Source organism: Myodes glareolus, chromosome 19 (assembly GCF_982192425.1).
Source record: "Myodes glareolus chromosome 19, mMyoGla1.1, whole genome shotgun sequence".
NCBI classification, from domain to species: Eukaryota; Metazoa; Chordata; class Mammalia; order Rodentia; family Cricetidae; genus Myodes; species Myodes glareolus.
The window spans coordinates 38,980,325-39,006,746 of NC_142044.1; the positions used below are offsets into that span (position 1 = coordinate 38,980,325).

The 26,422-nt window shown below is 40.6% G+C and overlaps 1 protein-coding gene across 24 annotated transcripts in view; it reads right to left on the reverse strand.

Moving 5' to 3' along the window:
- The window catches only part of Rbfox2 (RNA binding fox-1 homolog 2), a 252,997-nt gene that overhangs the window by 166,561 nt on the left and 60,014 nt on the right, over positions 1 to 26,422 (reverse strand). The window contains exon 1 of one of the 24 annotated variants that reach the window (XM_085678312.2): positions 21,368 to 21,505. The exons of the other annotated variants lie outside the window; for them this stretch is intronic. Within the exon in view, the coding sequence (XP_085534438.1) occupies positions 21,368 to 21,409 (42 nt within the window). The 5' untranslated portion in view covers positions 21,410 to 21,505. Of the gene's footprint in view, positions 1 to 21,367; positions 21,506 to 26,422 lie in introns of those variants that run through there. 24 annotated transcript variants of the gene reach the window in all.

The following is a 26,422-nucleotide window of genomic DNA, read 5'->3' on the forward strand; positions in this document are numbered from 1 at the left end:
CTTCCCTACCACTCAATCATCTGTGGACTGAAGGGACTCCTAGTGTGCATACATAGTAGTATCACTTAAATTCCTTGCACAGTTAACTTTCTATGTCATTATTTTAATTTCCTTCTTTAAAAAAGTCATCATATTTAGTGTGTCTCATATTCACACCAATCAAGATCCATGAGGGCAGAGGTGCTAGCTAACAAAAGCTACGCAACTACTTCAGTCCCACAACACACGGCCTGAGCACCCACTTATGGCTCAGAAAACTCACATGATCATTCAGGCAACAGACACTGAATACTAAAACTTCCAAATTAATGTTAAATGACTGAAAACATAAGAAACTTTAATAATGATGTCCTTGTATCCCAGTGAACTTTAGGAGGAGGCACTGTATGCACAAAGGAGTAATGACAGCATATACTTTCTAAAGAATCTACAAAGAACTTGCAGCTACTTAAAGAACTCCATCCTCTTCCAGGCACCTGGATTTTCATTCATACTGAAGAGAAGAAACAAGAAGAATTTTCACTGATGAGGCTTCATGGAAAGAGAATAACTTTTCCACTTAATGGCAGCTACATCAAAGATGTAATTACATTTAAAAGCATAAATATGTATGCATATATAGTCAAAGTAAGCACTCACTTCAAAATATCAAAGAGTCAATTTAAGTTTATACAGAGCCATTGCATCTTGTCCATTATGCTCTGTTCCCTCCCAAGATTTAGCACAATAACTAACACATGATAGACACCTAAAACAATATTTAAGCGAATAAATGAAATTGGTTTTACATAAGCTAGAAATTCTAATCTAAGCTATTTTCTGTACCTAAATTTCTGCTGACCATTTAAATATTTGTAGTCTCAAATCAAAATAAAAACCATTAGTTGTTATAAGAGATAACTTACTGCCTTTAAAAATTATGGGTATCAAAAATCAAAAATCTTGAGAAGAGAGGAGTTGAAGAACAGGATTTCCAAATTCACTACAAAGCTACAACAATCAGGACAGTGTGACACTGGCATTTCTGTTTCTGCATAAAGATGAATTATCCTCCTCCACAACCATTCCTATGTGTGCATGTGAGTGCTGCTGGGAAGATAACCCAGAGTCTTACATGTACTAGACAAGCACTCTACCACTGAGCTATGTCTCCAGCCCTTTTAAATAAAAGCCTTTGGATGGGTGAGGACTAGATATGCAGGTCAATAAAGTATAACTGAGAAATGAACAAATTTTTTAAAGCTTCGCAATTATGACCAATTAATGTTTTTAAAAGATGCCAAGAAAGCCAAAGGTAGGAAGAATAGTCTTTTTAAGAAAAAATATGAGACAATTGAATAGCCACATGTAAAAGGATTAAGGCCCTGTGCTATGTAACAAATTAACTCCAGACAGACTGACCTAAAATTGAAACTTAAAAATGAAACCTTCAGTACCTCTGGATAAGCAACACTTTTCCCGCTACAACACCAAGAGCACTGAAAACCAGAAAGTGAGGTCAACTAAACACCATTAAATTTACAACTTTTGTCCTTCAAAGGACACCAGGGGAAAAAAGCAATCTACATAATGGAGAACATTTGCAAACCACATTTGATAGAGGAAAAGTGTCCAAAGTATAGAAAGCACTCTTACAACTCAGTAAGGAAAGAAAAAAATAACTTTAAAATGAAATTAGGGTTTAAATGGTCACTTCTCTTAAAGCTATGCAGATGCAGGTAAGAAAAGGGCAAGCAAGGAGACTCTAATGAGCCACTGCTGCAGCCCAACCACATAGACAACACACAGTGAGGTAGTTAAAATCAAAAGTCTTGATAGCACCAAGGTTGAGGATGGAAAAATCTAGATTCTGTACACAACTGATGAAAAATAGAAAAGTGATACATCATCTTATAAACAGCCAAGTAGTCCCCCAAACGGTAAAACACAAGGAGTGTGACTCCGTGGTTAAGAACATAGACTGTTCTTGCAGAGGACCTGAGTTTCATGCCCAGCACCCAAGTCAGAAGGCTCATAACTGCCTACAACTCAGGCTTTGATGATCCCTGTGTATCATCTGTAGGACAGACAGACACACAGACACACAGACACACACACACGATGAAAAAAATAAAATAAGCCAGGTGGTGGCGTACGCCTTTAATCCCAGCACTCAGGAGGCAGAGGCGGGTGGATCTCTGTGAGTCTGAGGCCAGCCTGGTCTACAAAAGCTAGTTCCAGGACAGGCTCCAAAGCCACAGAGAAACCCTGTCTTGAAAAATAAAATAAAATTAAATTAAAATTAAAATAAAGTTAAACACACTGTTACTGTAGGACTTAAATTCTACAACAGGGAATACAGCCAAAGAAACAAAAACACACATCCAAACAGAACACATTAAGTGTCCAGAGCAGCCTAATTTCAGAGGACCCAGAGAGTAAAACAGTGACCAATAGAACAATTAAAGAAATGGGATGCTAAGTGTGGATGAATCTTGAAAACGACACAGTAAGCAAAAAAAAGACCCAAAAAAAATTAAAAAAAATAGCCACAAGTGTCAGCCTTCTATTTACAGGAAATGTCCAAACCTGACAAATCTATGGTGACAGAATAGATGAGTGGCTTCAGAGGCAACATCGTAAAACGAGCAGTAACCACTAACAGGTTTTATTTGTGGTGATGAAACTGCTCAGAATCGGGTACTGGTGATAGATATACAGCTCAGTGATTCTACTGGTGAAAAAAAACACTTCTGAAAAGGTGAAATTAATAGTGTAGGAACACCTCAGTCAATCTCTTACTTTTAAAATAATAATAGTTAGGGAGCCAGCAAGATGGCTCAGTTGATAAGGGAGCCTACCACCAAGGCTGAGAACCTGAGTTCAGTCTCTTGAACCCACGGCATAGAAGGCAAGAACTGACTCCCAAAAGCTGTCCTCGGACCTCCACACATGCACTGTGACATGTGTTTATATGTACATACAAAATATATGTGCATGTATATACACACATACATTTTAAATTAAAAAGATAATAAAAATAAAAACAATAAATAGTTAAAAAATAATGTTGGGTTTCTTTCACACTAGAAATTACAGGAGAGACATATAACAGATGTGACAGGGTAGGGCAGGAAAAAGCAAGACAGGAGAGGATAGAGAACGTGGCTCCTGAAATCCACATGTACTATCCTTGTTCTAGATTCTGCAGATTTATCTCACCACCATCCCCTAACAGTGGTGATGATGAAGAAAACACTCAGATCATGAGCAGTCCCCACAGTATATTCCAGGATGGGAAAATGGGGAAGAGGACAAGGCAAAGAGGAGATGACACAGAAATGTGTCAGGGTCTCTTTCCTATTTTTGAGGAACTGCTGACCTTGGCCTACAGAACCCAGTACTCCAGAATCCTGTTCTATTCATTCTGCAGGTTCTCATCTCAAGGACCATTCCATATTACCCTTTAATTATAAAAATTTCAACATTTTCTCAGAGAGATTATGATTTAAAAAGTAGTCAAAGTTGCAAACTTGCAAACTTGGTCTCTTTGTAAGGCTCCTCATAGTGAGATCAGGACCTGTCCCTGGCACTTAGCTGGCTTTTTGGAACCTGCTCCCCATGCTAGCAAGGAGGAGCTTGTTCCTGCCTCAACTCGATATGTCACACTTTGTTCAAGCCCATGACAGGCCTGCCCCTTTCTGAATGGAGCCAGTGGTAGTGGACAGGGAGGGGGGCATATGGAAAGTGAGGAGGAGGGCATGACGGGGAAGGAGAAGGAATGGGAGGATAGGAGCGAGGGGAAACTGCAGCCAGCATGCAAAACGAATTTTAAAAAGCTATTGAAATTAAAAAAGTAATCAAAAAGTCCAAGCACTTGCTAACAAGGACCCATTCTTCCAACATACATCTTGTGTTCTGACATCCTAGAAACCAACAATACAGAAATTCTGTAAAAAAGAGATTGTAATCCAGAAGTCAGTATCATCAAAAACACCAGAAGTGAAGACTGAAAACATCACTGCCTGTTGTACAACAAGGCTAAGGCTACTTACTGGGAACTCTTCTGGAACTTGGAGAGCCATGTCTCAGACTGGTCTGAACTAAATGAAAAAACATGGCTTTCCTTTTCAGTTTTACTGGGTAGACTCCAATCTCTCTGCACTAACTTCGCATGACTTTGGATTTTCTAAATATGGATCTTGCAGTATGTGTTTTATAGCAACTTGCTCAATACTGTGAGCTTCATTTCCACTAATGCACACCACTTCGTTCCATTCATTCTGAATGCTGCTCTAGTACAGTATCCTTATAAATGCCGACAGGTATTTCCATTCGACTTTCTTGCTGATGAATACTGAAATTCCTCTTGGTTATACTGTGTCTACAGCTGATATAGAACGTCCTTCTGTACATATGCTGCTTTTTATTGGTTGATAAACAGAGCTGTTTTGGGCAATGGCTTAGTAGAGTAAAGCCAGGCAGGAAATCCAAACAGAGATATACAGAGTAGGCAGAATAAAAGAGAAACGATGTCATTGCTGAAGGAGAAAGACGCTAGAACCTTTCCTGGAAGCCACGGCCTCATGGTGATGCACAGATTAATAAAAATGGGTTAATTTAAGATATAAGAGTTAGGTAAGAATATGCCTAAGTTGTCGGCCATGTAGTATTGTAATTAATATAGTTTCTGTGTGATTATTCAGGTCTGGGTGGCTGGGAAACGTAAGCACAGTCTCACACAGCCTATAGGCATCCTTTTGGAGTTGAGACATCACTTCTCATTCATGAGATCAGCAAAAAGTAAAATAAAACTATTATAATCATCAAGATGCACAAACAGGGGCTGGAGAGATGGCTCAGCGATTAAGAGCATTGCCTGCTCTTCCAAAGGTCCTGAGTTCAATTCCCGGCAACCACATGGTGGCTCACAACCATCTGTAATTAGGTCTGGTGCCCTCTTCTGGCCTGCAGGCATACACACAGACAGAATACTGTATAATAATAAATAAATAAATATTTAAAGAAAAAAAATATGCACAAACAGGGATCATCATACTTGGGGTAGAAAATAAGTATGTAGGGGCCACTGGCAGGCAATCAATAGGACAAAATCACCTAGTAGAAACCCATCATTCTCTCTACTCTAGAGAATTGTGGAGGGCCGGACCACATTCTCCATTGCTTCTAGGAACAAAGGTAGAGATTGACCTCTGTGACCCCAAGGTGTGGCGGTACACGCCTTTAGTCCTGATGCCTGGGCGACAGAGGCAGATTGACCTCTGTGACCTCAAGGCGTGGTAGTGTACGCCTTTGGTCCCAATGCCTGGGAGGCAGAGACAAGCAGATCTCTGTGAGTTCAAGGTGATGTAGCACACGCCTTTAATCCCAGCGCACGTGCTTGGTAACTCTCTACCGCTGCGTCCCTGCCTACTCCCGAGGCATCATCTGGGATAATGGGCAGTGGACCAATCCAAGAGTGACACGTCAGAAGCGAGGACTGTTTCCTTTATAAGGGCTGGGTTCCCCTCATTCGGGGTCTCCGCTTTGGAAGCTGATGCTCTCCCTCTCAAGAGGCATTAAAGCTTTACTGCAGAAGTATCCTAAGTGCCCCGCGTCGTTCTTGCTGGCGAGACGGTAGCGTGGGACAGAGAATCACTAGTCCATGTACTCAGGAAGCATGTGTGTAGACTGTCAGTCACAGTGAAAACCTAGGAGGAACTTCAGTTTCTCTCGCAATGGAGAAATTTATCATTTATGTGATTTCAACAACCTATCTGCACATTTAAAAATAAAGGCGAATCTCTAAGAATGATCTAAGCTCATATGATTTGGCTTGCATGGCAAGCACTTTACTCACTTAAGATACCTTGTTGGCCCAATGTTGAGTTTTAAGCAGTGTGTATAATCACTACCACAGAAATGCTCATTAGCTACGGAGGTCAGCGACTAAACCATAAGTAAGCAAAACCGTAATAGATGCGGAGTGTGCTAGTGGACACTGAGGAGTGACACAGCAAAAGAAATGCTACCTGCTTTTCTATCTTCGCTGACACACCTGTGTTTGAAAGATCCACTCAAGCAGAAGAACCTTCCATTATGGAGCAAGGATGAACCAGCAACAGTTATCTGACCATCAAGGCACCAGTGTCCTTGCTATTGACAGTGCAGTCCTGATGATCACATGTAGTGTGGATAAAGCTATTTAGAACCATAGGGTTCTTTTTGAACGAGGGAGAGGCACAACAGCCTAGTGTCCCTAGTTTCTTATTTAGGACAAAACCTCAAATAAAACTGACAGACTGGTGCGTGCCGAATAGACAGCAGTATGGTTGGGTTTTGTTTGTTTGTTTCAGTACTCATCAGTTTCTGCCTTTGTCCCAAAGATGAAGGACTCAGCCTAGGTAGGGCTTCATGCATGCCAAGCAAGTGTTCTACCACACTCTTGTTCTTGAGACAACGGTTTTTAAAGACACTTTTTAAAAACTGCTTTCTAGGGCTTGAGAAAGATGGCTCAGAGGTTAAGAGCACTGGTTGCTCTTCCAGAGGTCCTGAGTTCAATTCCCAGCAACCACATGGTGGCTCACAACCATCTGTAATGAGATCTGGTGCCCTCTTCTGGCCTGCAGGCAGAACAGTGTATACATGATAAATAAATCTGGAAGAAGAAGAAAAAACCACCCTACTTTCTAAAAATTATCGGTATTAGCTCTGAATTAATTAATATATGTACAAAAACACCTTTGCCACAAATACTGCATGGGAGGAACCTTAAAGCAACTTTAAGTACAACTATGGAGTGCTACGAGTACTAAGAGCACATACCAATGCTGAACTTCAAAGGTCCTGCTTCTGGTTCACAATTACAATTGTGAAACAGACCCCCAAGCAGCAGTACATACAGCACTAAAACTAAGTCTCCCAGGAGCCAAGGGGGACACCACACTGCACATTCTCCTGTCTTATGTACTCAACAGGTCATGCTTTACCAATCTAAAGATTATCATGAAAGCATGTCATCCCAGTCAGGATCACTGATAAAGGCTGGGTGGGAACAGGGGCAGAAACAATAAATATATAATAAGATAAGCTAATCAGTGAAAAATGTTCAAAAACTAAACCACTGTTAGGTCTCAAGTTGTCCAGACAACAATAAATGAGCACACACTGAACTACTGGAAGATTTCTCGTAGTTAAAGAAAACCCAGCATTCCTCAGGAACTTGTGAAACTGGTTCTTCCCTTACTGCTAGAAGGGGTGCATGGCTCCACTGACCTGCATAACAAAGCCCATTCCACCCGCACACTCTCTTAGTCCCTAGCTACAAGTACTTGTTACCCCCCTTAGGTATCCTGGTCTTTCCCTCACCCCGCTACTCACACTCCTTATGATCACCTATTCTCTACATCCTGCACTCACTCCCTCTTAATCTCTAACTCTTGCTATATCCACTATTCTCTTCTGCTCTCCCACTTTCCAAGCACTGGCCATGTCCAGTCTGATTCCCTTACACTCTGTTCTGGACTCTTCCAAATGCCTCTGTCTGTTTTCTCTCCCTCCCTCATATCTGCAACAAAATCTTCCCTAATAATGGAGTGGTCATGTCAGCAGTTTGCTTACTGCCTTCTCCCCAACACATTTTGTGTCAAAACTCAGAAGAGACACAAATGGACCCAGTTTAACACCATCACTATTTATTTTTGTATCTAACAAAATCAAACCAATTTCACAAAATGGAAGACAAAAGATAGTAAGAATAAAGCAAAATTTGTGCCTTAGGAGAAGAAAGGAAACAAAGGAAGGTAGGAACTGGCCTCATCTCCACCAGCCATAACGTTTGAATTGAATTTACTGCCTTGCATACATTTGGAACAATGGAAGTAGAAATGATTTATGCCACATGTACTAGGGGCAATTCCTCCAGTCATTTCATTACTTTGCTCACTGCAAGTTACTTCTTTTCAAGTACTGGCTCTAGTTTAAACAGAGAAGGGAGTAAATACCACAGGCACTGAACATGAGCGTAAGCTGCATATGAATCCCAGCAGCAAACACCTCTAACTCAAGAAGAGAGGCTGCTAAGCAATCATGGTATCACTCTGTTCCCAAACCACAGGGTTCAAAGTACTTAGAGATAAGATGAAGGCTCTGAGGGGTGTAGATCTGGTAGGTCTAGCATGCTTCCAGTTCAAGGTTCAATTGCTAACTGCTAAAGCCATTACATAAACCTTCTTGCTATTACAAAATACAGCTCAATGCACCTACTGGTCACAATGGATGACAGTTCTTTGTTACACTCACACACACCCTGACCTTGATGATTTCACCACACACACCCTGACCTTGATGATTTCACTATTTGTTTGCTTTAATTAGAAATACCTGGTTGAACACATCTCATATCAAACCTGAAAGGAGACTGTATTAGTTCCTCATAGCCCATCTCTTCAATAAGCCATGAGATATAAAACATGAATCAACCCCTTTCTTTAGAGATGAGGAGGCGAAGAAGTTGAGAGGTGTTCTCTATTTTGCCTTTCAAAGAAACAGGTATCAAGTAAATTAGAATTCTCTGCTCTCAAATCATATTGACCACTGATCTCACATCCAAGTCCTGTTTCCATGCAGCAGGGAAAGGTGTGGGCTTTGGGAGTCAGAGAGATACATATATTCAAATACTGGATACATTGCTTTCTAACTGCAGGATGCTAGCAAGGAAGCACACCTCAGTTTCTTGACTATGCAAGAAAGAATACCTACCTCACAAAGCAGTGATGGTCAGGTAACACAGGACAAGCTTACCTGGCACAGAATTTAACACAGAGATGCTCAAAAGGATGACTCCCTTGTTGCAGTTTCTACAGCTGATCAATGACTCAGAGGAGAAATTACATGACAAGTGAACATGCACTCCACAGCTTACTTACCAGGTCTTACTTAACCTTTCTCTTAGCGCCCTCTAACACCAGTTCCTCAGAAATCGTGCCAAATGACCACTCAGTTTCATAGAAGATGTTAAAAACTTGATTAAAAAAATAGTGATGCTTCTACCTTTGACCGCTGTAGTAAAGCTGCGAAGCATCTAGAAGGACAAGCACCCACTCACCACCTGCCTCCTGCTCAGCTGGGTTTACACCCAGGAGTGGTGACTTTTTGAGTTACCACCATGTCTAGCACCAATGCCATCCACCTTACATTCCTATCAGCAGTAATACAGAAGGACTCTAATTTCTCCCTATCCTTACAGACACTTGCTTATTTTGTCCTCTTTTTTCTTAATAGTTATCCTGTGGGTGTGAAATAGCATCTAATGATTGCTTTAATTTTCTTTTTCTTATGATTAGTGAACTGAGCATCTTTCCATGTCATTTTTGGTCATTTAGATATGCTTACAGAACACTCCTGACAGTCTATTAAATTATTTTGCTTAATTGAGCTGCTGAAGATTATTTTGTTACTAGATGTTATTGCTTATCTTGTGTTTAGATACCAATATAGTTTTCTCCCCCTCCTCCTTTTTTATAGGGCTTCTCTGTGTACACCTGCCTATTCTGGAATTTGCCCTGTAGGCATACCTGCCTATCCTGGAATTTGCACTGTAGGCCAGTCTGGCCTCAAACTGAGAGATCTGCCTGCCTCTGCCCCCGAGTGCACCACTACCTGGCTGCAAATACTTTTTCCACCAGTAAGTTGCCCTTCGTTCCATTATTATCTCTGGATTTTTAGTTTGCTTTTTAAGACAGAATCTTGCTATGTAGCCCTGCTGATCTAAAACGTGACAATTCTGCTTCAGCCTCCTAAGTACTGACATTACAGGCAGGAGATACTACATCCAGCTAAAAATTTTTAATTTTCATAAAGTCAAACGGTTTCTTCTTTATTCTGGGCTTTTAGTGTTGTGCCCAAGAACCCATGGTAAAATCAAGGGTCATAAAGATTCACCCTAGGTTTTCTAAGGTTCTAAGGTCCTCACCTCATGTCTAGGTCTTGGTCCCACCCTGAGAACAGCTCTTTCAAGCACATAAGGATCCACCTTCTTTGCATTTTTTAAGGTCCCTTAGAATCCCACCCATTTACCATCGTCTTCAGTTTTAATGATATGTGTGCATCTGCAAAGATGTCTCTATCTCCAAACTGCCTTTTCTCCTGGGCTCTTTAATTTTGCTTTGCTAGCATGAATGATGTGGAACTTTGTCAGTAGGGGGCACAGCGGAGACACCTGAGGAGGAAAAGGTCTTGCTTGCTTCCAGGTCCTAGCTGTTCCTATAGGAAAAGCAGTTCCCCTTCCTTCCTGCTCCTGTGATACTGGGCAGCCAACAGCTGGAAGCTTCCCCTCTGTAGGCTGTTACAGAGCAGAAAGACCTCTGGGAATTCAGCTACCCTTGAATTCTCCATTATCCTGGAGGGCAAACTGGCAATTCAGAATGAGACTTTGTTCTCTGTAATCTAGAATTATGGCGCTGGAGAGATGGCTCAGAGGTTAAGAGCACTGACTGCTCTTCCAGAGGTCCTGAGTTCAATTCCCAGTAACCACATGGTGGCTCACAACCATCTGTAATGAAATCTGGTGCCCTCTTCTGGTGTGAGGGCATACACGGAGGCTGAATACTGTGTACATAATAAGTAAATAAATCTTCTAAAAAATAAAATAAAATAAAATAGAATTATGGCCATGCCCTCTCCAACAAAGTCCAGATCTGGTCTGGAGAGGTGAAAAGTGGGGAAGCCATTGGAGGAGCCAGCTCTTTAGGTGTCATACTTCATGAGTGGGTGCTATCATATAAAAGTTACACTAATTTATGTTTTATCATGTATCAATCGTAATAGCATATTATAACTACTACTATGTGTCCCATTCTTTTGAGTTTACCTTTATTAACATAAACCAATCCTGCCTTATATTTATCAAATTTCCTGTCCAAATTCCAGCAGTCTCTCTCCTGATTAGACCCAGACTGCTACATGTGAAATGAGTGAAACATTAAAAGTTACTGACTAGTACAGGATAAACTTTGTATTTAACGTCTCAATATATTCCCTCACTAAAACCCTATGATACATCATTCTACTGTAAGGAAACGAACTCAGAAAAGACTATAAATTTTCTCCCCAGTATTACATATCCAGATCCATTTAATGCTCCAGTGCCCGCTGGTTCTCTACTCTGTTACTTCTTTTTCTTCACAAAGCCTAGAAATGCATCTATGTATAGAAGGACATAGCAAGCCCCACTGCTACTCTTCGAAGGAGCTTGATGTCTAAGAACTTAGATCTGGGCAGAGTTCTAGTTCAGAACCAGTCATAGTGGCTTCTATCAGCTGACGCTTGCTTTCCTACTGAGAATCTGAATTTAGGGGCAGCATACCCCTATATGAAGAACCCCAGCATATCCACCTCAGCACTCAAGTCTCTGCTAAGCTTCCTTGGTAGACACATTTGTCACAATTTACTGTGACAAAGTCTGTTCTGGTGTGAGAAAGAAATCCTAACCCTTTCCTTTAGTGGTTCATTCACTGCACCCTCTTGTTATATTACTGCACTCAGTGCTGATAAGTCCTAGCAAATCACCAGGCCTGGGATGTCTTGGGAGCCCCCAAAACATCCCCTGGCATGCTAATCACTTTGTTAAATGTTGAGGTGTACAGACAAGTAGGTCCTTTGCCCTCAAGGAACTTCATAGGCTATTTATAGTTCCCTTCCTTCACTTCTCTGGTCATCACTTCGTAGTCTGTACAGCACTTCAGTGGATTAGATACATTTCCCTGAGCTAAATTTCATTCTTAGTGCTGAAGTGATGGTAAACAATATTTAATAAGTCCATCAGACAAAATCTGAAATACAGAGCTCTAATAACTCAAAAGGCTACAAATACATTGTTCTCTTTACCTTCCCCACCTTAGTGTTCTTCATTAATAACAAATTGATAAACCCTTGAGCATTCCTTGTGGGGAATGTAAAAAAAAAAAAATCAGCTGCTAGGGAAGACAGTTTGCCAGTTCCTTGGGAAGTTAAATGAAGACCTATCACATGACCCAGCCATTTCACTTCCAAATAACATAAACCACAGACCAGGTACCCAAGCAAATTCTGGACACACTGTATCCCAGCACTTCTTGCAACTGTAACCAGCACATCAGTGATAAATAAAGTGTGACTTATATAAACAAGAGCTGTTATTAGGCACACCCATGTGTGCCATCTAGCAGCTTTTCATCCATTATTGGAGAAAGTCAGACACAGAAAGGCATGAAATATAAAAATCAGTCAATATCCTAGAAACAGAAAATGGACTGGTGGTTGCTAAAGAGAAATAGAGGGTCAGATTTCCACATCAGGTGATATGGAAGCACTGGTAGTGCTTGACACTGAGAATCTGCTATATGCCAACAAATTTCCCATTTTAAGAAGTTAATCTTGAGGTTGGAGAGATGGCTCATCAGTCAAGAGTACCAGCTGTTCTTCCAGAGAATGTAACTTTGATGGCAGCTCACAACTGATACTCTAGCTACAAGGGTTCCATAGGCATTGCCTGCACATGATACACAGACATACATGCAGACAAAACACCCACATACATAAAACAAAACAAAACAAAAACCTACAATAAGTTTTTTATTTTATTTTTTGAGACAGGGTTTCTCTGTGTTGCTCAGGGCTCACAAAGATCGCCTACCTCTGCCATCCAAGTGCTGGGATTAAAGGCATGAGCCACCACTGTCTAGCTCACAATAAATCTTTAAAAGAATGAATAAAAAAAGTTAATACTATGTGAATTTTTACTCAACTAAAATGATTTTGAAAGCAATACATTATACAGTATGCTAAAGCTGAAGTAAACAAGCCTGATATTACTGAAGCTTGGGATAAACCCTACTGTAGTAGGTAACACACATAAAGCCCTTATTGGACATTCAGCCTACATACAACACACTAGATACTACAACTATTGGGATATTCCTGTTTTTCAAAGTATTTCTCAAATTAAATGTCGTATGATGTACAGCAAAAACAGTTTCCTTAACTTAGGACTGGGTTTCCTCATGCCTGAATTCCTATAATAACAGTCTCTTGGTTGGTCTAGCAACATGATCATCAAAATGTACCTCCATGGCTTTCTTAAGGCCAAGGTTAACTGCCTACAACCACACCCTATCACTTCAATATTAATAGCCCTCTTTGTCTTATATGACTAAGTTCCCAACATTCTAAGCCTGGTCTCACCAGTTTAGTGGCCTCTTGAACCAGTATTCCTATGGAACTTTTTAAAAAATATGTGTAGTTCTGTACTAAGAATGGAAATAACAGTTGTGCGTAATAATATATATACCTGTAATTCCAGCACTCAGGATGTGGAGGCACAAGAGCCACAAGTTCAAGGCTATCCTAAACTACATAAAACAACCTCAACAAACAAAAACAAAAAGGTGGCAAACAACAAATTGCCCCATGGATTCTTGTCTCAAGGAACTTTGACTATTAAGGGAGAAGGACATATAAAAAATTAACATAAGCCATGCAATAAATTAAAACAAAGGCCAAGAAAAACAGGAGAATATGGCTGAAAGTGGAATAGAACAGCGTAAATTAATCCTGATTATCAACTTGACTGGTTGAGAAGTGCCTAAGAGATCAATAAAACACAACTCTGGGTAAGTTTTCAAAAATTTCTTTTTCTTTTTCTTTTTTTTTTTTCAAGACAGGTTTTCTCTATGTTACAGTTCTGGGTGTCCTGGAACTCACTCTGTAGACCAGGCTGGCCTAGAACTCACAGAGATCTATCTGCCTACCACTGCTTCCTGAGTGTTGAGATTTCAGTGCTGAGATTTAAGGTGTGCACCACCATCACCCAGCAGTTTTCCAAAATTTTAATGTTTCTTTTAAAACTCAAAATACTGTCACTATTTTCCCTCAAATAACAAGCATCCACTTTTAATAAAATGTCTGCCAAGTCCCCAAACCTCAGTAATCATGGTCTATGGGTTGTTCTTTCAACTAAAAATGGCATCCCTTGGAAAACCAGCTAGTTCATCTCGTAACTCAAATAATCGCAAAAGCACTTTTTACTGCAACAGGCAGTTGCTCAATACATACCACAGGTGCTTTCTACATAATACCATTTTACCACAAGATTAAAAAGAAACATAATCAGGGTGGAGAATTAACATTAACAGTAACTGTCTTGCCATTCTCCCCTTCTTTAATGCTAAGTATGTGTCAATGAAGAATATAATTTCTTGGGGGCTAAGGAAGTGGCTTGGTTGGTAAAGCGCCTACTGTACAAAGCATGAGGACTTGAATTCTGATCTCTATCACCCACATAAATGCTGAGAGCAGCACACATCCGTAACCTCAGGGCTGAGGAGACAGAGGCAGGAGAATCCCTGAAGCTCACTGGCCAGCCAGCCAAATCATCAAAGTTTAGGTCTAATAAGGTCTTATCTTAAAAGGTAAGGTGGAAAGTGATCAACAACATCATCTAATGCAACCTTTGACTTCAACCTACATGCCTGCACACACACAGGGACATGCGTATACATGGACACAACTGGAATGCATGTTTGCGCATTCATGGATGTGTATTCACTCACACAGAATGTAATTTAACAGTCATTACATCCCTTTACACTAACAGTTTGTCTATGGCATAATAGAACCACACCTTAGTTTGACGTGTCATAATTTGTGCAAGAGAGTTACAAGAGGAAAGAACCGTAGTTGTATCACAACTATCTGTGATGAGGAAAGTAATTTGCCTCTCAGCCTCAAATTCTTCACCTTTTAAATGATATCACCATCTACTTGTTTTAAGGATTAACATATTATTACATGCAAAATGACCTGCATAGTCCTTGTTCCTTAATGGGGCAACCTTGCCAGAGAACAACAAAGATAATGAGAAACAATGCTTCGGCTGTATACAACACTTCCACACCCCCAAAAGGGGTGAGAGGGCAGGTCTGACCAGTACAGGTTGAGTTCCTGGTGTGTGCCCTCCTTATCTGCACCTACTCAAACAACATACATAGGAAAGCCAAAACAGGCTTATGGTGCCTTTCCTGTGGTTACAGAGCTGCAAACAGGAAGGGCTTGCTGTGAAACATCTTACTGGAAACAGTCCTGATGAACAGGTCACATTAAGCTCCACCCCAACCCTGCCCCATACCCTTAACTTCAGCATCTGTGGATTCATCTGACCAGAAACGAAAATATTCAGGGAGCAGCAGAGGGAACTGTCTGTATTGAACACAGCATACACTTTTTTTCTTGTCAATACTCCCTAAACAACACAGAATAACAATTATTTACACAGCACTGACACTGGATTTGTAAATTTATAAAGAGATTTTTTTTAAAAGTATGCAGGTATATGCATATGTGTTGCTGAAAAAAAAACCCACTTCATTTATGTTAGACATGTGAGCAGATTTGGGTGACTGAGTGGATCCTGACACCAATCCCTGCAGACACTGAGGAACAACTATGCTTCCTTCAGGTTGATCAGGAAATCTCAGTTCAGACTGGTTGAGGTTAAATGAAATGCCCACGGGCTCATAGGCAGTAAATAACGAAACGGCCTGGAACCCAAGTTTTCTAACTACAGATTTGGGGTTCTTCCAGCTGGAACTTAAAACTCTCTAAGAAGATGAAATTTGTTTTGTGCAATAATTGATAATCATCTGCATCTGGATTTGAGTGGAACAGCAGCCATGATTACAATGCTTATTATGACTAAATATGCCAAATGATAACCATCAACAAATTAGTGTGATACTCAGTTCAAACTGGTGCGTCACTGAGCCCAACCAACCAAGGCTTCACAAGCTTTAGCACTTAAAAAATAAAAAAAAGAAAGAAAGAAAAAAAACAAAAAAAAACAAGACAAAACAAAACAAAAAACCCTCTTAATTAGCTTCAGAGCACAAAAGAAACATCCCAAATGATCATTCTGTAATATTCAAAAAGTTTCTCTGAGAAATGCTAACATGTTGAATATCATACTCTATATTTAAATTAACAGTTCTATCCAAAAGTCAATATAGACAAAACGATCATTTTTACCCTTAATTGGTACATACTGGCTGTTTCAATTTAGCTTTCTCAGCTGTCTCTTGACTCACACTGCTATTCAACATGTCAAACCAGCTCTATCGCCTATTAGTTCTGTTGGAGTAGGAGGGCCTTCTGTCTGTGTGTTACTTTCATTGGCCAAATGAAGAAACTGCCTTGGCCTTTTGATAGGACAGAGCTTAGACAGGTGGAGTAGACCGAACAGAATGCTGGGAGAAAGAAGCAGAGTCAGGCAGACGCCATGGCTCTTCTCTCTGAGACGGACGTAGGTTAGACTCATCCCGGTAAGACAGTCACATGGTGATATACAGATTATTAGAAATGGGTTAATTAAGATGTGAGAGTTAGCCAAGAAGAGGCTAGATATAATGGGCCAGGCAGTGTTAAATGAATACAGTTTCTGTAATTATTTCGGGTAAAGCTAGCTGAATACAGTTTCTGTAATTATTTCGGGTAAAGCTAGCTGGGAGCCCGGCAGCAGGAAGTGGCCTGCCGCTCCTTTTACAACACACGGTGACTTAGGACAACCTTTCTAGGCATCTGTTTTTATAATTATAACATGTATGTAATTATACTTATACTGTACACAGATGTTAGGAGTCAGCATATCGCAGAGAAGCGCCTGCAGGTCAGACTACCTTACAGAGAGAAGCTTACAGTCACTGGTACTGTGAGATTTGAGCTAGAAATCCTACTTTTCCCTCTCGGTCCCTAAGATCTTCTGCATGACTAAGTACAAATGGTAGAATTCCTACCCCTGTGTCACTTCCAATGCCAACTCCCTGCTATCTCTCCTAGGGTCCCTAGAACAATTCCTTGAACTTCCTCTCATTGTGCTGATTCCTTGTTCAGGAAAAAGGCAATACTCACTGGTCAGCTGAAAATTATCACGCTAAATCTTATTTGAGTGTTTTGCCTAAATATATGTAAATGCACTATATGGGCGTGTCTGGTACCCATGGAAGCCAGAATACACAGCTGGATCCCCTGGAACTGTTATTAAGGACGAGACAGTTGTAAGCCACCAAATAAGTGCTGAGAAACAGACCCAGGTCATTTACAAGAGTAGAGAGCACTCGTAACTGCTGAGCCATCTCTCCAGGCCAGCATGATAAACTTCAAATAAAACCACCTGAGAGTTTGATTCAGGTGAATGGGGGTATGTATATGCAATTTCTTCATTCACAAATTACACAGCCAAGTTTCCCCAATTTCGCAGGGGTCAACACATTGGAAATGCAATGAATTTCATCCAAAATGCAATCATCTTAATGATCATTGTACCTTCCCTTCCAGATAATTCTTTTTCTCTCAAGATCAAAATCTAAAACCCACAAACTCCCTTTTCTTAAACATGTGATCAACTCCCCGGAATTCACAGAACTGTCTTCATCAGTTCTCTTCAAAACACTTGAATCCTGAGTCCACTACTAGTCAGCTCCTGCAGTTCCTCCTCTTATAACCCTTCTTGGCAATAATAAGCATTTGGTAGAAGGTGTTTTGTAGGGAAAACCTCTGTGTGCACAATTAAATATTTGAGATAGCTGAGAGACAGGTTAAGTGGAAAGAAACCTAAAGAGAAGATACTGCGATTTAAGAGGGGGCCCTTCTGAGAAACAGGACTACTATACACATTTGCCAGTAAGAAAGAAGGCTGAAGGAGAGGCTAGAGGGACCATAACTTTTACACACAGACAGGGGCTATACAATTCATATACTTTATTTAGGTCATGATTGGTCATATGCCCACTATTAAATGAGGACAGTGAGATTCAGAGAAGTTAACTGAGAAGCAAACAGCTACTTGAGGTTGAACCATAGTCAGAACTGTAAATGTTCTTTACATTATATGTTAAACACGGTCTTAGTGCAGAAAAGCCTTCTCTCTAGGGCCAGGCAAGATGATCTGGACACTGGCTTAGCAAACTGATTCTCTTCTGGCAATGGAGGAAACCTATAGTATTATTCCCAGTGGTGCCTTTTACTTTAATGTAAAGATAGGTCACTTGGTTCCTTGTTAAAATGCAGGCTCTATAAATCAGAGCTGGTCTGAGTGACACTTCAAGTTCTCACCTCTTCTAGGTGACACATGATGAAGCTGAGGTACCTGGTCCACACTCTACATAGGTTACTCTGAGGAGTTTTCAATCCTAGCTGATAACTGGGCAACCATTTAAAACTACTGAGTTCTGGGTCCCAGATTGACTCTAATATCAAACTGGGACCAATGGACTATACTATCCCAGAAAACTTCTTCCCTACAGTTCTTCATCTCAAAAAATACATTTTTGGTGGGAAGTACACTTGAACGCATTGGCACAGGGAACCACTTCCTAAATATAAGCCCAGCAGCACAGACACTGAGAGAAACAATTAATAAATGTTTAAAACTAAAACTAAAAAGCTTCTGTAAAGCAAAGGACACGGTCAACAAGACAAAATGACAGCCTATAGAATGGGAAAAGATTATTACTAACCCCACATCAGACAGAAGTCTGATCTCCAAAACATACAAAGAACTCAAAAAATTGGACACCAAAAGAACACACAATCCAATAAAAAAGAAATGGAGTACATACCTAAACAGAGAAGTCTCAACAGAGGAATCTAAAATGGCTGAAAGACACTTAAGGAAATGTTCAACATCCTTAAGTAATCAGAGAAATGCAAATCAAAACAACTCTGAGATTCCATCTTACACCTGTAAGAATGGCCAAAATCAAAAACACTGATGACAACTTATGCTGGAGAGGTTGTAGGCATTGCTGGTGGGAATGCAAACTGGTACAACTCCTTTGGATGTCAGTGTGGCGACATCCTAATTTTCTCAGAAAATTAGGAAACAACCTTCCTCAAGACCCAGTAATACCACTTTTGGGTATCTATCCAAAGGATGCTCAATCATGCCACAAGGACATGTGTTCAACTATGTTCATAGCAGCTTCATTTGTCATAGCCAGAACCTGGAAACAAACCAAATGCCCCTCAACCAAAGAATGGATAAGGAAAATGTGGTACATTCACACAATGGAGTACTACACAGCAGAAAAAAATGACATCTTGAATTTTGCAGGAAAATGGATGGAGCTAGAAAACATTATTTTGAGTGAGGTAACCCAGACACAGAAAGACAATTATCACATGTACTCACTCATAGGTGGTTTTTAAACATAAAGCAAAGAAAGCCAGCCTACAAACCACAATCCCAGAAAACTTAGACAACAATGAGGACCCTAAGAGAGACTTACATAAATCTAATCTACATGGGCAGTAGAAAGTAGAAAAAGACAAGATCTCCTGAGTAAACTGGGAACATGGGGACCTTGGGGAAGGATTGAAAGTGGGGGGGAGATGCAAGGAGGGGAGCAGAGAAAAATGTAGAGCTCAATGAATATCAATAAAAAAATACATTTTTGTTTGGTGTGTGTGTGTATCCCTGAGATGTGTGCATGTATATGCATTTTCATGCATTTTCCCACAAGTGTGGATGCATTGTGTGTAGGTACAAGTTGGCTAGTGCATATGGAAGATTGAAGCTGATGGCAGTGGTCTTCCTCAATCTACAAATTTTGTGAGGCAGGGTCTCTTGTTGAACCCAGAGTTCACCAACTGTGGCCAGTGACACCAGCCTGCTTGCTGAGGGGATCCTGTCTCAGCCTCCCACACAGGAGCACATGGTGCTGAGCTCCAAATTCCAGCCCTTGCCTGCAGAGCAACCACTTTATCTACCAAGCTATCTCCCCAGTCCCTATCAAGTCGTAATACTTTTCAAACAGCATTCTATTTAATTATCTGGTGGAGAGGGAGGCATGCCACACTACATATATGGAGGTCAGAGGGCAGTTTGTAGAAGTCAGTTCTTTCCTTACATCATGTAGGTCACAGGGATCAAACTCAGGTCATCAGGCTTGAAGGTCTCACCCACTGAGCCATCTCACTGACCCCTTTTGTTTTATGATACAAGGTCTCTGAATGTAGCCCAAACTGGCCTTGAACTCATAACTTTCCTGCTTCAGCCTCCCCTGTGCTGCAATTCTAAGGATATGTGTCCCATCACACCGGCTTAAGAAATTATTAAATGACCAGCTAGCAAGCACTGAGAACAAATTTGGAAATGTTTTACATATTGGCTTGCTTAACCCTCAAGCTGCATTTTTTGAGGCTGATTCCTACACCACAGCTCATTTCTATATGAGGAAAAACAACCCAGCAAGAGGCAGCGACTTGCCCAAGGTCAGCTAGAGAACAGCAGCGCTCAGGGCTCAGACTAGTCCCTCTGGTCTCAGCACCGAGGCTCTCAAGCACACCACCAACTGTACTGCTCAGAGGCACAACTGAACATACAAACCACATGGGTCACCTCAGAGATGTCATCTAGGGAAAGCTAATGCTCTTATTCTGACATTCTGCCATCACTCAAAACATCACCGCTAAACTACAGCACACAACAGTTCTTGCTCAGAAAACAAAAATGTCTTCATAACTAATATGTGTTTGAAATAGCTTTAACTCGGTTAAAAGCTCATTTGAGGATGGACAAAATCAGGAAAAGCAAATTCTGACTAAGTTTTTAAGAGGAAAATCCAGAGTTAGAATTGGAAAATGTTTTTCTCTCACTGGTCTCCAAAGCTGACTCAAACCAGTTCTTTCTGTCTTGCACAATGCTACTATCGTCAAAGCCAGGTGACCGTCTGAAGGACAGCAGTCATTCGGATGCACAGATTCCGTTACATGCTTTCCTTTTAGAAATCATCTAAACAAATACATTTGTCCGTGACTACCAATATAAGCATGTCTGTGCTCAGAACTGTCTTGAAGCTTATTAGTTTTCCTCTCTACTGAAAAGTAACTGCTTTAATTTCAGAATTTAAGTGTTTTATTTATTTACACCCATCCATATAAAAATAAATGCCATAACTGGGTATTAATGAATCATTTCATTACATGTAATACCATAAAAGAAATAGTGCAAAGGTAGCTAACTACATTTCTAAAACAGGCACCCAAATACCCTCACATACAAAGGATAAAGGCATACACAAGTACTATAGGGATTTAGTTATAAAAAGATATTATATTTTTATGTCTGGTGAGTTCCTTTGTGAAAGAAACATGTCCTTTTTCAACAAAGGAAATATTCTGCAATTCAGAAATGATTTACAAAATTTTTTCTCAAACGAAGCATTAATGCAGATCAGCATAATTCCACGCAACCAACCTCTGCTTGAACTGGACTCCCCACACCTTACTGAGGCCACCGTTCCCCTCTACAAACTCCCACTCCACCCCCCACCCCACACACACCCAACGCCCCACCAACCTCACAGGGGTTCCTGGGCTGGTCCATGGAATCTGATGACATCACTCTCTCTTCCTTCCTGGAATTCTAAACCCTGCTGCTCTCCCCTTGCATACAGCTACCATCTCCATGGCAACCTCACCTCCTCCTGCTTCCCTATTGGCTTCATGGAGCAGGATACACAAAAAGGTTTTCCGTTCTGCCCCCACTGCCCGCCTGCAAAAATGATGCTTTCAACAGGAACCTGAGCTAAATTTAGCCACTTGCGATTCTGTGTCTTATGACTCAGAAAACATGGAAATGTCCTCCTTCCTATAGTCTACTCGCCCCTAAACCACACCCCAAAGGGGTTGTTTCTCCTTCTGTCTGGCCCCCAACTCAAACAGCAGTGTGCGCTGAGCCTTGATAATCAACTAGAACATCTGCACCACATACAGAGAACATTCCCCACTCACCTCCTCCCATCAGGAGAGGAAAAAACAGAACAAGAACAAAAACACAGTTGGGGCATTTCATGTAGGGAACATCAGTCTCTGCTGCCTCCTTCCACCCGAAGTCAAGGAGAGAAAAGCCATGCCTGCAGGCAGAACAGTATCTGCCCTCTGACAGAACTTCCTCCATTACACAAACAGGAGTGGGGAGGCGAGAGTGAAAGCTGACACACTGCAGATTCTGCATCCAAGTGCTCATCTCACAGGCTGACCTACTATGGAAACTGGAGCAGAATCTCACACCCATCATCTACAAAGTAGCTCCACACAGGGATGTTCTCAAAACTGCTGACAAAAGGAATGGGAAGCAGTTTAGATCCCTGAGTCAAAGGGACTGAGTGAGTTGACACAACAAATTCCTGAAGTTTTAATGAAACATCCAAAACTGCCACAGAAGATAAACTTCTAGAAAATGACCTTTTCATAATCATAGACATGCTATAAAATATGTATATAATCTCTCAAACCCCTGGACAGTCCCTTCAAAGGTCTCCGCTTCAGGAGCTGGTCTGTGCTTAGTGTGCATCTGGAACTTATCCTACTTTTCCCTTAATTCAAGCTCTAACTCTAAAATGGCTCCCACTCTCCCTAAATAACAGGTAAATTTGGAGCAGGGCTTTGTTTCTCAATCCAGCTGTCCATTTCCCATCTAGGAAGAGATTCTTTCTCAGAACCTACTTGGCTGATCTAAACTAAGTATGCCCTAAGTGACTCTGTGATGTGGGATTCCCCTCTACATGCTGTGACTATCACTAATTAATAAAGAAACTGCTTTGGGCCTATAGCAGAGCTACAGAGGAACAGAGCTAGACAGGAAAAACTAAACTGAATGCTGGAAGAAAGGAGGCAGAGAAAGGAAAAAGATGCCAGAACTTTAGCCGGTAAGCCATAGCCACATGGTGATACATAGATTAATAGAAATGGATTAAATTAAGGTGTAAGAGTTAACTGATAAGAAGCTAGAGTTAATGGGCAAAGCAGTGGTTTAAATAATATAGTTTCTGTGTGATTATTTCAGGGCTGAGCAGCCAGGAACCAACAAACAGCTCCTCCTTCAACAACTCTGAAAGACAAAGCATAAGCTGTAACTAAGCTGGAAAGGCATCAAGCAGGTCAGAGCCTTATATCAGAAAAGGGGGCAGATAAAATAAGGCACACCCAGGAAATTTGGCGGTTTGGTACTGGGCAGAAACTCAGCTCCAAGGTACCCGATTTCCAAGTGGGTGTCATCCAAATAGCATAATTCTGTATGGTAAAAGATAGTGTTCTTAAACTAATATACAAAGCCATCTAGAATAAGTTTCAAAAGTGCATGAGGGACACTAAAGACTCTTGTCCCAATAGTGGCGGCAGACATGAATAGCCTGTCTCTGAGATGGAGGTAGATGCTCTCCAAATTCACCCTTAACAAACCAGTCCTTGGATGAAATCACTCATACAGCACTGCTGTAGGTGACTCCACAAACTATTATAAGCACAATTTTATATAATTTATATATTCTTATTTTATGTGCATTGGTGTTTTACTGCATGTATGTCCATGTGAAGGTCAAGTCCCCTGGAACTGAAGTTACAGATAGTTGTGAACTGCCATGTAGATGTTGGGAATTGAACCCAGGTCCTCTGGAAGAGCAGTCTTAACTCTTAACTGCCAAGCCATCTCTCTAGCACTGAGCACAATTTTTAACACTCACAGATGGTGACCTTATTCTACACGGGAAGACCCAAGTGGCCTCTGAGACTGTCCATCATATCAGCTACTGAAGACAAAAATAGCAAGTTGTATATATTCTTATCTCCACTCTGAAAATAAAAGTTCAAAAAGTCAGTGTGTCTAGTATCTCCCTCAGGTCTCTCAACTCCAAAACCTACGCAGTTTTTCTATTCTCATTCACACACAGTCATAATTATTAAAAAAAAAGTCTAAAATATCATTTTGTGTCTATATTCTCTTATGTCATCAATGAAATATAAGTTGTTGGACATCAAAGTTAATGTCATGCTTTTGGTGTATTAACCATTTTTAACTATAAGTGGGTACTCAACAGTTACTAATTTATTATTCTAATCCTATTATTCTAAACTTCTGAACAAACGGTAATAGTTTTACTCAGATCTTTTAAAATTAAGATGAGCTTGAGAAATTACATGCTGAAGTGAAATTACAAAACTTCAGATAACATATTCTGGAATTTAATTTTCTTGTATTTGAGATAAAAAAAATTATCAGAGTCTTAATGTCTACACTGACCCAGTATAGTCAGTCATATATGCCTATATAGTCTCATTTGCTTGTTCTGCTCTGATGGGGAGCAGTTGTAAACGGGTTTTGGTACCTGCTTGGAACCCAGAGCCTCACACATGCCAAGTGTCTCATCCATCAGCTTTACTCCAGAAACCCTAATGCAGTCAGAATCTATATTACTTATAATTTCCACATTCTACATACAGAATCAGAGCATTTCTGCAGGGATCTCACTAAAATTAAATCAGGTGATTAGAGGACCATGCTAAAGAGGCCAAGGTCACGTGTCTGATACTCGTGGGATCCAGCTGGCATAACTTCTCTCCTACTGCCACACAGAATTAATTATTAACAACATATGTGCTTGCTTTTACCAAAAAGTAATGTAACCTACATCTTATGAAAACAAATTCTAAGCATGCATCTACCAATAATACATAATACAATTAGCTTTTATCCTTTAGAAAATAGATACTGAATTCTGATATGCATTAAACACTTATTACAAGCAAGTCTCAAAAGATAAGTGCTTTAGGCAAATAAACACACCAATTCATGACATACAACACAGCAAAAGTATACACTTGAAGTGAGAGAGTAAACCACGTGGTTAGCACCAGAGGGTGCATGAAGCACACATTAGCAAAATTCATTAGGTAAAGACTCTTAGGTAAAGAATGGAGGCAAAGACATCCCATGAAGAAAGAACAAAAAGCTACGAACGAAGGAGAGAAGCAAAGCAACACAGCAAACAGAGAGAACTTTAAGGTATATTGTAAAGGCCAGGTTGAAAGTTGAGAAAAATGACCAGTTAATAGGAGGCATAGGCAATCTCTCTTAAGATCTTCCACAGCAGATGGGGTTTACTTAGAATGTCTTTTTCTGTTAGTTCTCCAAAAAGTAATGGGTTAAAACATTTTAATGTCAGCCAGGAGTGGTGGTGCAGACCTTTATCCCAGCACTGAGGCAGAAATAGGAGGATCTGTGTGAGTCTGAGGTGAGCCTGGTCTACAGAGCTAGTCTAGGACAGCCAGCTCGACACAGAGAAACCCTGTCTTGAAAAACAAAAACAAACAAACAAAAAAAGTTTTGATATCATGTGGACAGTTTTTATCTTTAAAGTGCCCATGGCAAAATTAAAGACCAAAAAGAGGTTATGTCCTGAAAACAAAGCAGCTAAGAACATTCATGAAGAATGTTCATCTGTCTAGAGAACAAGTTCAAATTTGCTGTCTGATGAGGACAGTGAACATTTTCTTGTTCTTCTCAGAGATCTGGTTTGAAAGTAAACAGGAGATTATTTATCGTGTCTCTTTTCCAATGTCTCTTTAAAAAGATTATTAGCATACTGAATATTTGATAAAGAAATTATAATTTTCAAAAAGTCCCTTCATCCCCATGCAATACTCTAAAACACTTAAATGTATGTGTGTATTACATCCTACCAGCTGGACAGGCAGAATACACCACATGTGAGAGGCCAGCTATCAGCCGTAGCAATCATGGGATGTAAACTATTTGTTAATTTGATAATATGCAAAAGTCCTCCATCTACGATGTAATACAGTCTCACAAAGTGAACCCACTCCAAGGGAAACCTAGCACTAAGACAAAGAGAAAGAAAACATACTGACATCCTAGAAGCCCGTCTTGTTGTGCCTTTGCAGTCACTCTCAGCTACTCACACCACAATTGGACTCGGCGATGACTTTTCTATAAAGGATCGCATGCCATGCTTCCTTCTGTACTAGCTTCTTCTCAGAAGAACTGTACTCAAGAACACGTGTATGTTAAGTACTCTATTTGACAAATGTATCATAATGTACTGGAGAGCACTTTGGTGAAAAACATTTCATTTATTTTCGGTTTGGACTATGTACAAGCTACTTTTCTTGTGGTTATGACCAAACACCTGACAAGAGGAAATTTATGGAAGGCTTGGGAGGGGGTTTGCTGTGGATCACAGTTTAAGGGTACAGTCCACCATGGCAAGGAACATGGTGGCATGTCCACATCTGGGCAGATCAGGTAGCAGAGAGATGAACACTGGTGCTCAACTGGCTTTCTCACTTTTCCTTTTTTAACTAGGTCTGAACCCCCAGCAGGGGTTGATGCTGGCCACAACAAGGTAGGTCTCCTTCCTCAAAGAACAGGTAATACCTCAAGGAATAGCTCTAAGTGATTCCAAATCCATCCAAGTTGGCAACAAAGACTATCTCAAGTTTATAAAAGCGTGCTGTCATGTACATCCTTGTACACACTCTTGTGGTAATCATATACACACATTTCATTTCTGCTGCTGTGGCAAGGAGTCAGATTGCTACAGTGCACTCCTGTTTT